Source organism: Chiloscyllium plagiosum, unplaced genomic scaffold, assembly GCF_037043375.1.
Source record: "Chiloscyllium plagiosum isolate Xiang-an unplaced genomic scaffold, Cpla_swu_hap1 HiC_scaffold_20, whole genome shotgun sequence".
Taxonomy (NCBI): domain Eukaryota; kingdom Metazoa; phylum Chordata; class Chondrichthyes; order Orectolobiformes; family Hemiscylliidae; genus Chiloscyllium; species Chiloscyllium plagiosum.
The window spans coordinates 31376011-31389320 of NW_028270158.1; the positions used below are offsets into that span (position 1 = coordinate 31376011).

The window sequence follows — 13310 nt, forward strand, 5'->3', positions numbered from 1 at the left end:
CTTTACCTTCACCTTTGCTTGTACCTGTATTTTCCACATCTGTCTCTAACAGCTATTCTGAAGTTGTTTTTATCCCTTTTTGCTATTTACATTTCATGTTGTTTCTAAGGCCAGGGACCTTTTCTACCAATGGCTTTCTTTGTATTCAATTTTGTCTTTTTTGTTCTGTTCTTTAAATTCTTTAGGTCTTGATTGTTCCCATTTCTTTAACAGACTATGCGTCCCGTGTTTTCATTCCATCATCATATTTATTTGCCCTAATGATCTTCACACATTACGTCTCCAGGTTTGCCAGTAAGTTCCACTGTGCTTCCAAGTTCTCTGTGTTGGGACCATCATTTTATTCTACTCAATTTTCATTTCGAACAGTGACCTGAAGTTGAGGGTTGAGCTTTGGACTTTGTACAGTAGCTTGTTTAACAAAAGGAATTAACAAAAAAAACCAGTATTTAGTCAAGTTGTAAAGTTAATTACTGATTGTGCTAAGCATGCTGAGGATGTTTCAGCACCTGAGGTGTATTATGCTCAAGGACTGGATGTGATAAGGGCAATCAAATGAGAGGCCGAAACCGGCCACTCCAACAGAGGATGTTGAAAAACGAAAGTGAAACCATGGATTGAACTGATTAGGCAGTAGGGCAATGTGGCTATGAAAGCTGCTGGATAGAGTTTTAGTTGCTCTCTAGTTATCCTCCCGTTATTGCATTTTGAAAGTTTTAAGAAAGAATCCCAGTCTGTGGACATAAATAAAACACTCCAGCGGGCTGCAGAATTATTTACATTGCCAAGTAACTTCAGAATTCAAACAATATGTACAATCCCACCTGTTGGTGAACGTCTCATTATCCCAGGGTTACTTGAAGGTTTAGCAGCCATTATTCAACACTGCTTAAGTGAACTGGCCAGTTACAACTTTTTTTTAATTTACTTTTTAACTTATCCCTTAATTGTGTCTCTGTCAGTCTGAATGTCTTTGAGTGAGTGGGAGTTCTAATTAAGGAAGATTGTATTTAAATTGTAACATTAATTAGATTATCTTGTTTAATTATCTTGTGCAAAATTACAGTTAATAAATTGTTAACTTTTGTTTAAGCTGTAAACTCTGTCTGATATCTGTTGTTCAAAGTCTGGTTAGGAACAAATAGACAATGTTGAGGGTCAGTGAATATTTTAGTTTCACTATGTTGTGATATCCGGGCTAGTGAGTCTGATTTGGTTTGTCTTGCTGTCCCTATTCTGTCATATTCTTTCATTTATCTTGGCTTTCCATTTGCTCTCCTTCATATTGGAGAATTTGCCATCTGAGGTCTTGTGATACTGTTTTGTTTTCATTGCGATCAGCTCTGTCATCAGCACTTTGCTGGGCAGTCAGTTGTTCATTTGTGAAGAGTCTCTACTCCCTCCTTTCCTTTGCAAGTTCTTTGTTAACTATGATGTAGCACAGATGGTAGTCAGCTGTCTGCTACACAGCTGTGTTTCTCTGTCATTGCTATTGTGGGTCTTAAGGTGGTTTCTACATTTTGGTACCTGCTGTTTAATTGTAGCAGTTGTTAGGACCAATCAAGCTCCAAACTCTTGGTTCCTTCTTCATTTACATATCCAAAACAGTAACCATTGTAGATAATTTCATATCGTGCTCTTTCTGTCCGCACATGTCCTTCTAGGTCACCTGCGACCACTTGCTTGTGACTGCTTGGCAGTAATTGAATTATTTCTGATGAAGGACTTTTGCCTGAAATATCGACTCTCCTGCTCCTCGGATGCTGCCGGACCTGCTGTACTTTTCCAGTACCATGCTCTCGAATCTAATCTCAAGCATCTGCAGACTTCACTTTTGCCTAGTATTTTGAATCATGTTCCCAGAATTTATTTAGTCCCCGGTCCATAATAAATGTTGTTGAAAAGAATCATGTTGCTCAAGCTTACTGTTTTGCACTGATCAGGTAAATGTAGGAATGCCAAATTTTAAATTACCTACTTGTACGACAGGACGAAATTTTGTTGGTTGGTTAGCAAGTTGTCTCTAATTGGCTGAAGCACTGCTCTGGAAAAAAGGATTGGGAGCTATAGGCTGTAGTTCAGAAAAGTGTAAGGATTGAGATTATTCCTTTTGTTTGCAGAGGTCCCTGTATATGAATTTGTCATGTCCTCCAGCACAGAAACAGATCCTTTGGTCCAACCAATCCATGTCGAGCATAATCCCAAACTTAGCTTGTCCCACCTGTCTGTGCTTGGCCCATATACTCCAAATATTTTTTATTCATGTTTTTATCCAAATGTCTTTTAAACATTATAACTGTACCCGCATCCACTACTTCCTCATTCCACACATGCACCACCCTCCGTTTTAAAAAAAAGTTGCCCCTCATTTTTTTTGTTAAATCTTTCTTCTCTCATCTTAAAAATATGCCCCATGTCTTTAAATTTCCCACCATAGGGAAAAGACACTAATCATTCATCTTATGTATGCCCTTCATGATTTTATCAACCTCTATAAGATCACCCCTCAACCTCCTGTGTTCCAGAGAAAGAAGCCAATCCTCTCTCTCCTTTATAACTAAAACCCTCTGTTCCTGGCAACATCCTAGTAAATCTTTTCTGAACCTTCTCCAGCTTAATAATATCCTCTCTATAAGAGGGTGACCAGAACTAGACACAGTGCTCCAAAAGAGGCCTTACCCACTTCCTGTACAACCTCAACATATGGTCAAAAGGTCTGAGCAATGAAGGCAAGAGTGTTAAATGCCTTCTTAACCATGCTATCTGCATGTGAGATGAGCCACTGTGCTCCCCGCCAAATGCACCAAACTGGTTATATGTGCAGCTTTTGTTTGGCTGAAAGGGACAAGACTTTTGTCTCATTAAGTTGTGCTGTGATCCTGTCCAAGTCTTGGAGATGACACGCTGTGTGATCTAACTATTTCCCAGTCTTTGGATCTTGGGTAACTCTACTAAAGTTTTTTTGTATAAAGTTTATAACTGAAGGCTGTAGCTTTGTGTTCTGTAGCCACTCAACCAGTAGTTTCAATGATTTCAAATTCTTTAATTAAATATTGTGATTTTTTTTGTTTCAGATTGTTCTAACTGAAATTTATTATGATGGATTCCATCGTACCTTCAGTGATGCTGATTCGCTGGACACTATTCATGAAAATGACTGTATTCATGCTTTTGAGATACCTGATGTCTATATTGGTCAAAGAGGTATGCTTCCGTCCAAGAGATAAACCACAACAGCAAGAGTTTGTTTTTGTAAGGCTCCAGTGAGACAAATGACCTAACTTTGTCATGTGATTATGTTTTATCTTGGTAGCTTCTGCTAAATAGATGTTTAAGAAGTAAATGGTTATTTTTCTCAGACCTTTTTGAATAGATTTTCTATTCATGAAGCAGGTCAATCCAGAGAATGGAAGGCTTAGTTTTCCATTTCTCTCACTATGTTACAACTTTGATTGTTCCCAAATTGTTGCAGTTGCTGAAACAAGATTAAAGCTCTTTCTGTACTACCCCATCAAACATTGCCAGGCTGGGTACAGCATGCATTAGATATGCATAAAGCTCTCCTCGACATTATCTGTTATTCTGCACTTCATAATTAAACCTGTAATGTGCTGTTTCCCATATCCGAAATTCAGCGTCTCTTGGCTAAAACAACTTAGTTCCATTCTGCGATCATGTTATTTCTCAGATTACAACTTTTATAATCAAGAGCAAGTCTGCTGTGTTTCTAAACTCCTGTTTCTGCATCCTTTCTCAGGCAAGCTTACAAACATAAATCAAAATAACCTGACGTTCAGCAGTGATCATAGATCCACAGTCTACCCCCATGGAGGAGTGAAGCAGATAAAACTGGAAAGAGTGTACAGCAAGGGTTCAGGCTATGAGAAATGGACGCTGCTGGTGTGTAACCAATGCTGCACTGCACAGCAAATAAAAAGGTGAATCGTCTTCGGAATGCAAGCAATATATTTTACATGTAAAGGTATTTGAATATTTGACGTCAACAAGTTGTGGTGCAGATGTTTTTATAGATCGATTATTGTGTGCATTTGTTAAAGTGCAAAATATAATACCAGTGAGGAGACATGTATGAATTGTTCTTCTCATACTGCAATATACTTGGGGATGACTTGAATCTGTGAAGAACCTCACTAAGTAGCCAGATATGCTGGTTAATATTGATGAGTTGAATAAGTCACAGTTAACTATCAAGTGTTCTATAAGTTTGGTTGCTTGTTTATACCAAAAGTGAATGTTGCTGAAAAGAGTCATGTTGCTGAAACTTCATTTTACACTAGACAGGTCAAATTGAGGAATGCCAAATCTTAGACAGTCATAACAATTTATACCCAGGTGAAAGAATGCTGCTTGGTTGGTAAGGTGGCTATGTTTGGCTGAAGCATTGCAATGAAGAAAGCAATGTGCAATTCTTGCACCCCATGCTTAACCATGTTCCTATGTCTGTTCGTAATGGGCAGAGTACCCAACCACTGCTCAAAATGCATGGAGATGGTAGGTAAGTCCCTGAAACAAAGGAAGATTTAATCACAGGTTGACCAGTTGAAGGAATGTTATCACCATAAAGTAGCAGTTGTGAGGAACTGTTCCTCCAATATAGGCTATTTTTTTCTTTCTGCTTCCTGTTAATACTGCTCATTACTCCTCCAGTGTTTGGAGGAGTAATGAGCAGTTAGTGTTGGCACTGTGTATGTGTGGGTGTTGGAGAGTCAGAGAGCAGCTAAAAGTAAGGCAATTGCAAGAAGTCCCCTCAACTGCTTCTTACCAGCAACTGAAGAGCTTTTTTCCTCGGTCACAATACGGGTTTTGGCCATCACTATCTTGAATGGAGCCACTAGGTCTGTATTGCTTTTTAGAGTCTGATTTGAATACAGCCTAAGAATTTGCAAAGGAGCAACTGTCTTTGCTCACTTTCTCTGAAATCCCCTCTTGGGATTTGAATGAAAATCCAAGTGGAGAGTTTTTAAAGGCAAGCTCTGAATCTAGGCACTTGCTGCAGTAAAAGAAATCAGCCAGCCAAAACTGATTCAACCGTTGTAGCGCAAGGAAAAGAACCCCAGCCTGTCCAATCTTTCCTCATTGCTCATACCCTCCAGCCCAGGCAGCAACTTGGTAAATCTCATCTGCATCCTCTCGAGTACAATCTAATCCTTCGTTCTACTATGGTGACCAGAACTGGACATAGTAGTTCAGCTGTGTCTAACCAGTGTTTTATACAAATTCCAATGAACCTCCTTGCTTTGTATTCTGTGCTTCCACTAATAAAGGCAAGTATTCCGTTTGTTGCTTTAATTATCATATCTACTTGCTGTGCTACCTGCAGGGATCTTTGGATATGCACACTAAGGATCCTGGCACTGAACCTGTGGAATCCTATTGAAAACAAAATTCCACTGATAAAAACATCCTTGTACTAGCATCCTGCCTTTCCGCCTGCTTTGGATCCAAATGTCACTTTGCCTTGGATCCCGTTGGTTCTTACCATCTTGACCAGTCTGGCATGAGATACCTCATTAAAAGCCTTGCTAAAGTCCACATGATTTTATAACCCTCTACCTCCTATCCTGCAGTGAAAAAGGTTCCAGCCTATCCAGTCTCTCTGTGTAATTCAAACCCTCCGGTCCCAGTGACATCCTTGTAAATCTTTTCTGCACCCTCTCCAATTTAATAATATCCTTTCGATAGCAGGATGACCAGAATTGTACGCAGTACTCCAAAAGTGGTCTCACCAATATCCTGTACAATCGCAATATGGCGTCCCAACTCCTAGGGTTTTCTTTGAGTTTTCTTCTATTTGCCAATGCTTTCTCAATTACTCTGTTTTCCTAATTTTTGTTTTATTTTACTCCTTGCACTTTTTATACACATTTAGGGACTGCAAAGTTGCACCCTTGATTTATAAAAAGATTCTTAACCTTTTTGTTTCTTGACATCCATGATCCTTTGGTCTTAGTCCCACATACTTGCCCTGTACTCTTGCCATTCCCTCTTTAAATGTCTCCAACTGCTGTGATAGTTTTATCTGCAAGTACCTGCTCCTGATCCATTTGGGCCAAACCAGATCTTACTTAGTAAAATTAATATTCTCCAAGTTGAGAACTTTTATTCCCAGCCAATCCCTATTCTTTTCCATAATGATCCTAAGAGGAGAAAGTGAGGGCTGCAGATGCTGGAGATCAGAGCTGAAAATGTGTTGCTGGAAAAGCGCAGCAGGTCAGGCAACATCCAAGGAACAGGAGAATCGACGTTCCTGAAGAAGGGCTTATGCCCGAAACGTCGATTCTCCTGTTCCTTGGATGCTGCCTGACCTGCTGCACTTTTCCAGCAACACATTTTCAGCCATAATGATCCTAAGTCTAACTAAGCTATGGTCACTATCTCCTAAATGTTCCTCTATTGATAGGTCTTCCACCTTCCTGGGCTTGTTTTAGAATATTAAGCCCTGAACTGTTCCCCCTTGCTTCGTAGGCGGTTTATGTACTGGCTAAAAATGTGTTCTTAGATTCAATTTAAGAATTTGTTCCCCTCCCCTCTTGAATTCTAAACCTAATTGGTATTGGAAGTTTAAATCCCCTACTATTGCTACCTTACTGCACTTTCTGAAGTATGATTGCATATCTTATTCTCTGTATTTCCCTGGCTGTTTTTTTTGGGGGGCCTATTGTACATACCTAACAGTGTATGCCTGTTTTGTGTTTTTGTTTCATTTCTATCCATACGGCCTCATTTGATCCTTCCAAGATATCATTCCCCCCCACTGCTGTAATTGATTGCTTGATTGGTATTGTAACCCCTCCGTCTCTCATCCCTCCCCCCCTCTATCTCATGAATATCCTTTAACTAGAAATGTAAACTTACCTTTCTCTTATCTAGTCAATGTTCCTGTTTTCTTCCAGGCTGACTCGCTCCCGTTTTAGCTTTGAATTCCATATTATATAGAATTTCATACTAACTCAGCTACCCTCCCCTTGTCAGGATCCCATCCCCTGCCAATCCAGTTAAGTTTAACATATAATTGGCAATTTCAACTTAGTTTTTAAATTCGAATGTTATTGTGACCACTGGAAGAGGAGTTAAGGAAATGGATCAGTCTACCCTTCTAACTTATGTGAAGTCAGGAGTTGGGGTGAATGAGGTGATCTTAACGGTTAATGAATACAGTGAAAAGTTTATAAGTTGCTACTTATAGAACTATCTTCGGTACAAAGGTACCTAGCTACAGAGAGGGGCAGCATGGTGGCTCAGTGGTTAGCACTGCTGCCTCACAGTGCCAGGAACCCGGGTTCAATTCTAGCCACGGGTGGTTGTCTGTGTGGAGTTGCAGATTCTCCCTGTGTCTGCGTGGGTTTCCTCTAGGTGCTCCGGTTTCCTCCCACAATCTGAAGATGTGCAGGTTAGGTGCATTAGTCAGGAATAAATATATGGTAGGGGAATGTGTCTGGGTGAGTTGCTCTATGGAAGGTTGGTGTGGACTTGTTGGGCTGAAGGGCCTGTTTCCACACTGTCGTGATTCTAATTCTAAATTCTAATCTCTCCCTGAAGTCTAATTTTTCTTTAACATCTAAAAATCTCTATTGAAAAGAAGTGAATCAAGTTTCTTCCAGGCTTAAACAGGGTTTGCAATGTCTCTGAGAATAGGTATCACGAGTTAATAAGTTAACTGGTTTAAGGAAGTTTCTCAGCTTTAGTAGAGCTGACTGATGGTGTTTGTAGATATTTTTAATCTATCTATTTGGACATGGTAAGATGCACCTCTGGAGCAGATAGGACTTGAAGTCAGGCCTTCTGGGCTAGAAGTAAGGACAAAACCATTGCACCAAAGAAACACTTCAATGTATGTATACTCTTTGTAAGATAAGGATTTCTGTGTTTACCTGCATAGATTGAGAAGCCAGGATTCGAATAATTGAACAGTACTGCAAATATTTTGAGAAAATTAATTCTGTAAAGGTCGCAGGAGAGTTCATGTCTTCATGGCTTCTGCATTTGCAAGTGTCTGGATGGTCCATAGCAACTGCATTTGTGGCATCTTAGACCTTGAGAAACTTCATCTTGTTTTTGACCTGGAGATCGAGCTGTAGTCAGTGATGCATCAAGGATGGGGAATGATACCTGCAAACTTTGTTCCAAAAGGCATTCATACCTTTTTGCTTAGCATTGTCTGATTTGATTCATGATTAAGGTCAGGAGGGTGTGACTGCACATTTGACAGGTCAGGGGATTGAGAAGCTGTAAGTTAAGGAGCCTCAGCCCTGTAGTTGTGTAACAGGTTTACATTTCTTGCACCTTTATATGAATAACAGCTATAGTCCAGATAAACCAACAACCTTTGCACCATGTAACAGGAAACCATTCAAGCAGAACAGCTAAAAACAATGTAGTGGTATTAGAAGACAGCATAGTAGGGGCATAGATGCTGTACTCTGCAACCGAGCGACAGAATCCAGAAGGCTGTTACCTGTCTGGTGTCAGAATTCAGATATCTGGTTATGGCTGGAGAGTTATGTGCAATGAGAGAGAGAAGATCCAGTTGTTATTGCCAGTAGTACCAGTAACAGGTAAGACTAGGAAAGATGATCCAATTAGGAGTATAAGGAGACAAGTACTAATTCAAAAGCAGAATCTCAAAGTGGTATACCTGAGCCATATGCAAATTGATTCAGATAAAGAATACAGGAGAAGTGAATGCAAAGACTGGTGTGGGAGAAGTGGTTTATGATTTGTGTGACTGTGTCAGTACTGGGGAACGTGGAGGATTTACCATTGTGATGGACGTCAGCTGAATAGTGCTGGGGCTGGTGTTCTAGCCAGTTATATAACTAGGGAAATGAAGAGGGCTTTAAGTTAAGTGGAGATGGAAGGGATCATGTGGAGGAAAATTGAGTAAATTAAAGGAAAGTGAAAAGACCATAGATCAAAGTAGCAACAAAATCATAATCGGGCAATGGTAGGAAGGAACAGTGACGGCAAATTTAAGGCTGTGCGATCAGATAAGGCCAAATTTTATACTTAAAAAAAGTTTTTAAAAAACTGGACTAATGACTCTGCCATCATAATGTCCGGAGCATTCACAATAAAGTGTGTGGAATTGCCAGCTCAAATACAAGTTCAAATGTATTATCTGAGAGTTATCATGGAGACATGATTACAAGGAGACAAAAGCCCAGCTGGGACCTTAATATCTGAGGATATGTGACAGCCTGGAAGGTCGTGCATTTGGGAAGAGGTGGTATGGTAACTCTTGTTAATTGAAAAGGGCATCGGTACTATCATGAAACTTTAAATTCAAGGTGCAAAAATCATTTAAGTTGAACTAAGCAGCAATAAGGGGCAGAGACCTTTGCTGGGAATTGTGTACAGGCCACCAAACAGCAATAATAATGTAAGTCACAGTATAAAGCAGACAATTAGAATTGGCGTAACAAGAGTATTAGACTAACCTTGAGGGTTTCACTACATCAATCTACATATAGACTGAGTAAACCTAATTAGTACTGATATTGTGGAGACAGAGTCTTGAAACATTTTTTTTAATGCAGTACATTTGGAAACCAACTAGAGAGTGGCCTGTTTAGTATGATGACACAGATGTTAGAGGGTTAATTAAGTTTCTCATAGTGGAGGAGCACTTGGGAAAGGCTGACCACAACTTGATAGCATTTTATATAAGTTTGAAAGTTGTGTAAGTTAATCACAATTAGAATCTTAAATCTAAGCAAATGAAACTATGAAGTTATGAAGACCTAATTCACTATGGCGAATTAGGAAACTACATTAAGCGGTATGATGTAGATTGGCAATCATTCAGATTGAAAGAACTAAAACAAAGCATATGAGAAAAGTACATTTCTTTCACACAAAAGATGCCAGCAAGGAAAGTATTTGAACAGTGGCTAAAAATGAAATGATGGTTTGTATTAGACAAAAGCAATACATCTGTAGAGCTGCCAAAGTATGACTGAGCATTGGCAGGAGTTTTGATGGCTAAGGAAAAGAGTAGATAAAGAAAAACAGAATGAGTAAACTAGCAAGGAGTGCAAAAATGGACAGCTAAAGCTTGTATTAGGAAAGCAAAAACACATGAACTTATTACTAGCAGAGTCAAGAGGGTTAATAATGGAGAATAAGGAAGTGGCAGGGAAACGTAACATATACTTTGTCACCAATGAAAATACTGCAAAACTTTCCAGAAATAATGGAGGATCAAGGGACTAGTGCTATTAAGGTAATACAAATATTAATATTAGTAAAAAGAATTTTGATACCATGGTCTTAAACTGGGGGTGTGGGGGTAATAAACTGGCGTGAATTGAGAACTGGCTGATGTTCACAATCCAGAAAGTAAGAATAAATGGATCATTTTCATGTTGGCAGGCTATAACTGGCGGGATACTGAAGGAGCAGAGCTTGGACTCAGCTATTCACAATATATATCAATGATTTTGATGTGGGAACTAAATAAATATTTCCAAGTTTTGTAGATGATACACAACAAGGTGGAAGTGAGAATTGTGAGGACAATATTTTGACTCTGAGACAATACTGAATTATGCCATGCTAACAAGGCATCTGCTGTTGGATATGATTCTATGATTGGGCAGCTCTTCCAAAAATTCAGTGCTCTGTAATAGCTGTACTGGCAATCAGTTTAAGATAATCGGTCGAGCTGGTAATGTGACTCACTTATGTTTCCGAGAAGCAACGTACATTCATGTGCAGGGGCCATTCTCTGAAAACTAGAAGGAATATCTTCAATCCTTGCACCTCTCTCGAACATGTAGAACATCTGGAGCCTGTAGTTCCATGTAGCTTTCCCATGTAACTTTACCATGTAACTTCTTGACCAATAAGAATTGACGTGCTAATTAATCAGCCCTCCTTTGCTCTTGTGGTAGAAGCTGTTGTTATTTTTGAAAATTTGTGTTCTTGTGTTCTAATGAGTGCCAGATAAAAAGCATTGACAGCAGTTCTGTTTTCAGCAATAGTTTTGATTTTTTTCCTGAATAAGTGAGGCACTACATAATGCAAGAGAGTGGATAAAGCTGGTTTACATGGTGTGTGGTAATATTTAATAACCTCCTACTCTGTTGATCCTCCAGCTCTCAACATTCAAATCATATATGTTAAATGTGTTCCTGATCGTTTCATTTCGAGAGCACATTTAAAACATAGACTGGAATACTAAACAAAAAAGCCCTATATAATATCATCATGACAACCTTTATTCTGGTGATGACCCTCTACCCCAGACGATGAGCTCTCGAAACCTTTCCCTTGCATGGTGATGACTATTGATGCATTTGCTACCATATGGAAGTTTACAAGGTGGAAGGATGTGCCAGGATAATTTAGACGGATGGAGGTGGTGAACTTTCAGTTTTGCTCTTGGTTGACATATGGCTCAGTTGAAATGAGCACCAGGTGGTGATGTGAGAGTGGACACGTCATTGGATCAGTCCAGAGGGAGCGATGAACTGCTCTTTCCTTAACTGTGCAGCTGGTCTGGAACTAATCTTCACTGGCTGCTGTGAATTTTGGCCAATACCATCAATAAAACAAAGTTAAAAGGTCTTTTAACTGACAAGTTTAGATTTAGCTGATATGGCTGTAATCCATTTAGATCCATTAGTTTTCTTATCGACAAGTCCCATGTGTCAATATTATTTTTTTTTAAATTAGGAGCAGCTCTTATAATTGCCATCTGATGCAGAAATATTCTGGTCCCTTGTGGATGTTGTGCAAGCAAGTGCACAAGCTAAAGCCCACTTTTTGTGGCATGTTGATATCACACAAGTATTGTAGTAGTTATCCTTAAATGTACAAGTTACATTCAGAATTCTAATTCAGTATTCTTGTTTGCAGATTGATTAATGAAATCAACCTCTCTGACTTAATAGTGCAGCATAGTGACCAACTTGAAGTTAATGGCTTAGAGAAATATAAGTCAAAGTTAAAATTTATAACTGACTTTTCAATGAGACTGTAAAACTTTGTCATCAAATATCTGAATTCATTTTCAAACTGTTTACTTTGTCCTTGTTGATCTCTGCTTTTCTAGGTTTGGTCATCCCTTTGTACTCTGTTTGGATCGTAAAATAACATGGGAAGGACTGCAGAAAGATATTTTGGAGAAGATGCGCCATCTGTTTAGGCCAGGAATGTTCACAGAGGTAAGAGTGGCAGCTCGGTCCTTATGACTTTGAGAGGATTTGTTTAAATAAACATTCCAGAATGAGGAACCGTACCATCAAAGGATGCAAGATCAGCATTGCACCTTTGATAAATCTTAATATTTTAACTACAACAAATAGTAGAAAAAGTAGGTAAAAGATATCTTATGAAAGCTTCTGCCTCTGCAACCCTACAGGCAGTGAGTTCCAGATTTCCACCACCCTAAGTGAAAACATTCAATCAAATGTAATGGTATATCTTGGCAATATCAATTGATTTCCAATCATTTCCTGAAAACAAATGATGCTGCAACAGAAATTATCTTTCTATGTTCACACACTGAAACGACAAGCTAGCAAATGAGCACATAGAAATATGGGGGGGCAGATGTGACTTCGTGAAGTGGCTGCATGCCAGACTATAGAAAGAAATCTAGTGAGTTTGGGATATCAGTGTAAAAAATCAGAACATAATTCAAGATGATAGCTTTAATAACTAACAACAGTATCAAATCCTCATTATAGGAGGGATTTGATTGCACTGCAGAAGGTAGAGAGGAAATTTATCAGTCTGTCACCAGGGCTGGAGAGTTTTAGTTATGAAGAGAGATTGTATAGACTTGGATTGTATTCCTTGGAGCAGAGGAGACTGAGAGGGGACACGATGGAAATGTTTAAAATTATGAGAGGCATAGCTAGGGTAGTCAGGAAGGAACTTTTCCATTTGGTGGAGAGATCAGTCACCAGTGTGCATAGATTTAAGGTAAGGTTTAGAGGGGATGTGAGGAAAAATGTTTTCACTTAGGGTGGTGGAAATCTGGAACTCACTGCCTGTAGGGTTGCAGAGGCAGAAGCTTTCATAAGATTTAAGTATTTCGACGTGCAATTTTGATACTCAGGTATACATGCTATGGACTGAGTGCTGGAAAGTGGGATTAGAATGGTTAGGCAGTTGCTTTTGACTGTCACAGACTTAATGGGTTGAAGGGCCTTTTTCCGGGCTGCAGATCCATTAGTTTTCTTATCGACAAATCCCATGTGTCAATATTATTTTTTTTTAATTAGAAGCAGCTCTTACCCGGGGACAGGCATTTCATTATAATGCAGGAACCTGGAGGAATT

General features: G+C 39.2%; 1 protein-coding gene across 1 annotated transcript in view; it reads left to right on the top strand.

Annotated features, from left to right (window-relative positions):
• The window catches only part of usp31 (ubiquitin specific peptidase 31), a 139441-nt gene that overhangs the window by 92585 nt on the left and 33546 nt on the right, over positions 1-13310 (top strand). The window contains exons 6-8 of the mRNA XM_043711666.2: positions 3075-3204; positions 3758-3938; positions 12077-12188. Coding sequence (XP_043567601.1) covers positions 3075-3204; positions 3758-3938; positions 12077-12188 — 423 coding nt within the window. The remainder of the gene's footprint in view (positions 1-3074; positions 3205-3757; positions 3939-12076; positions 12189-13310) is intronic.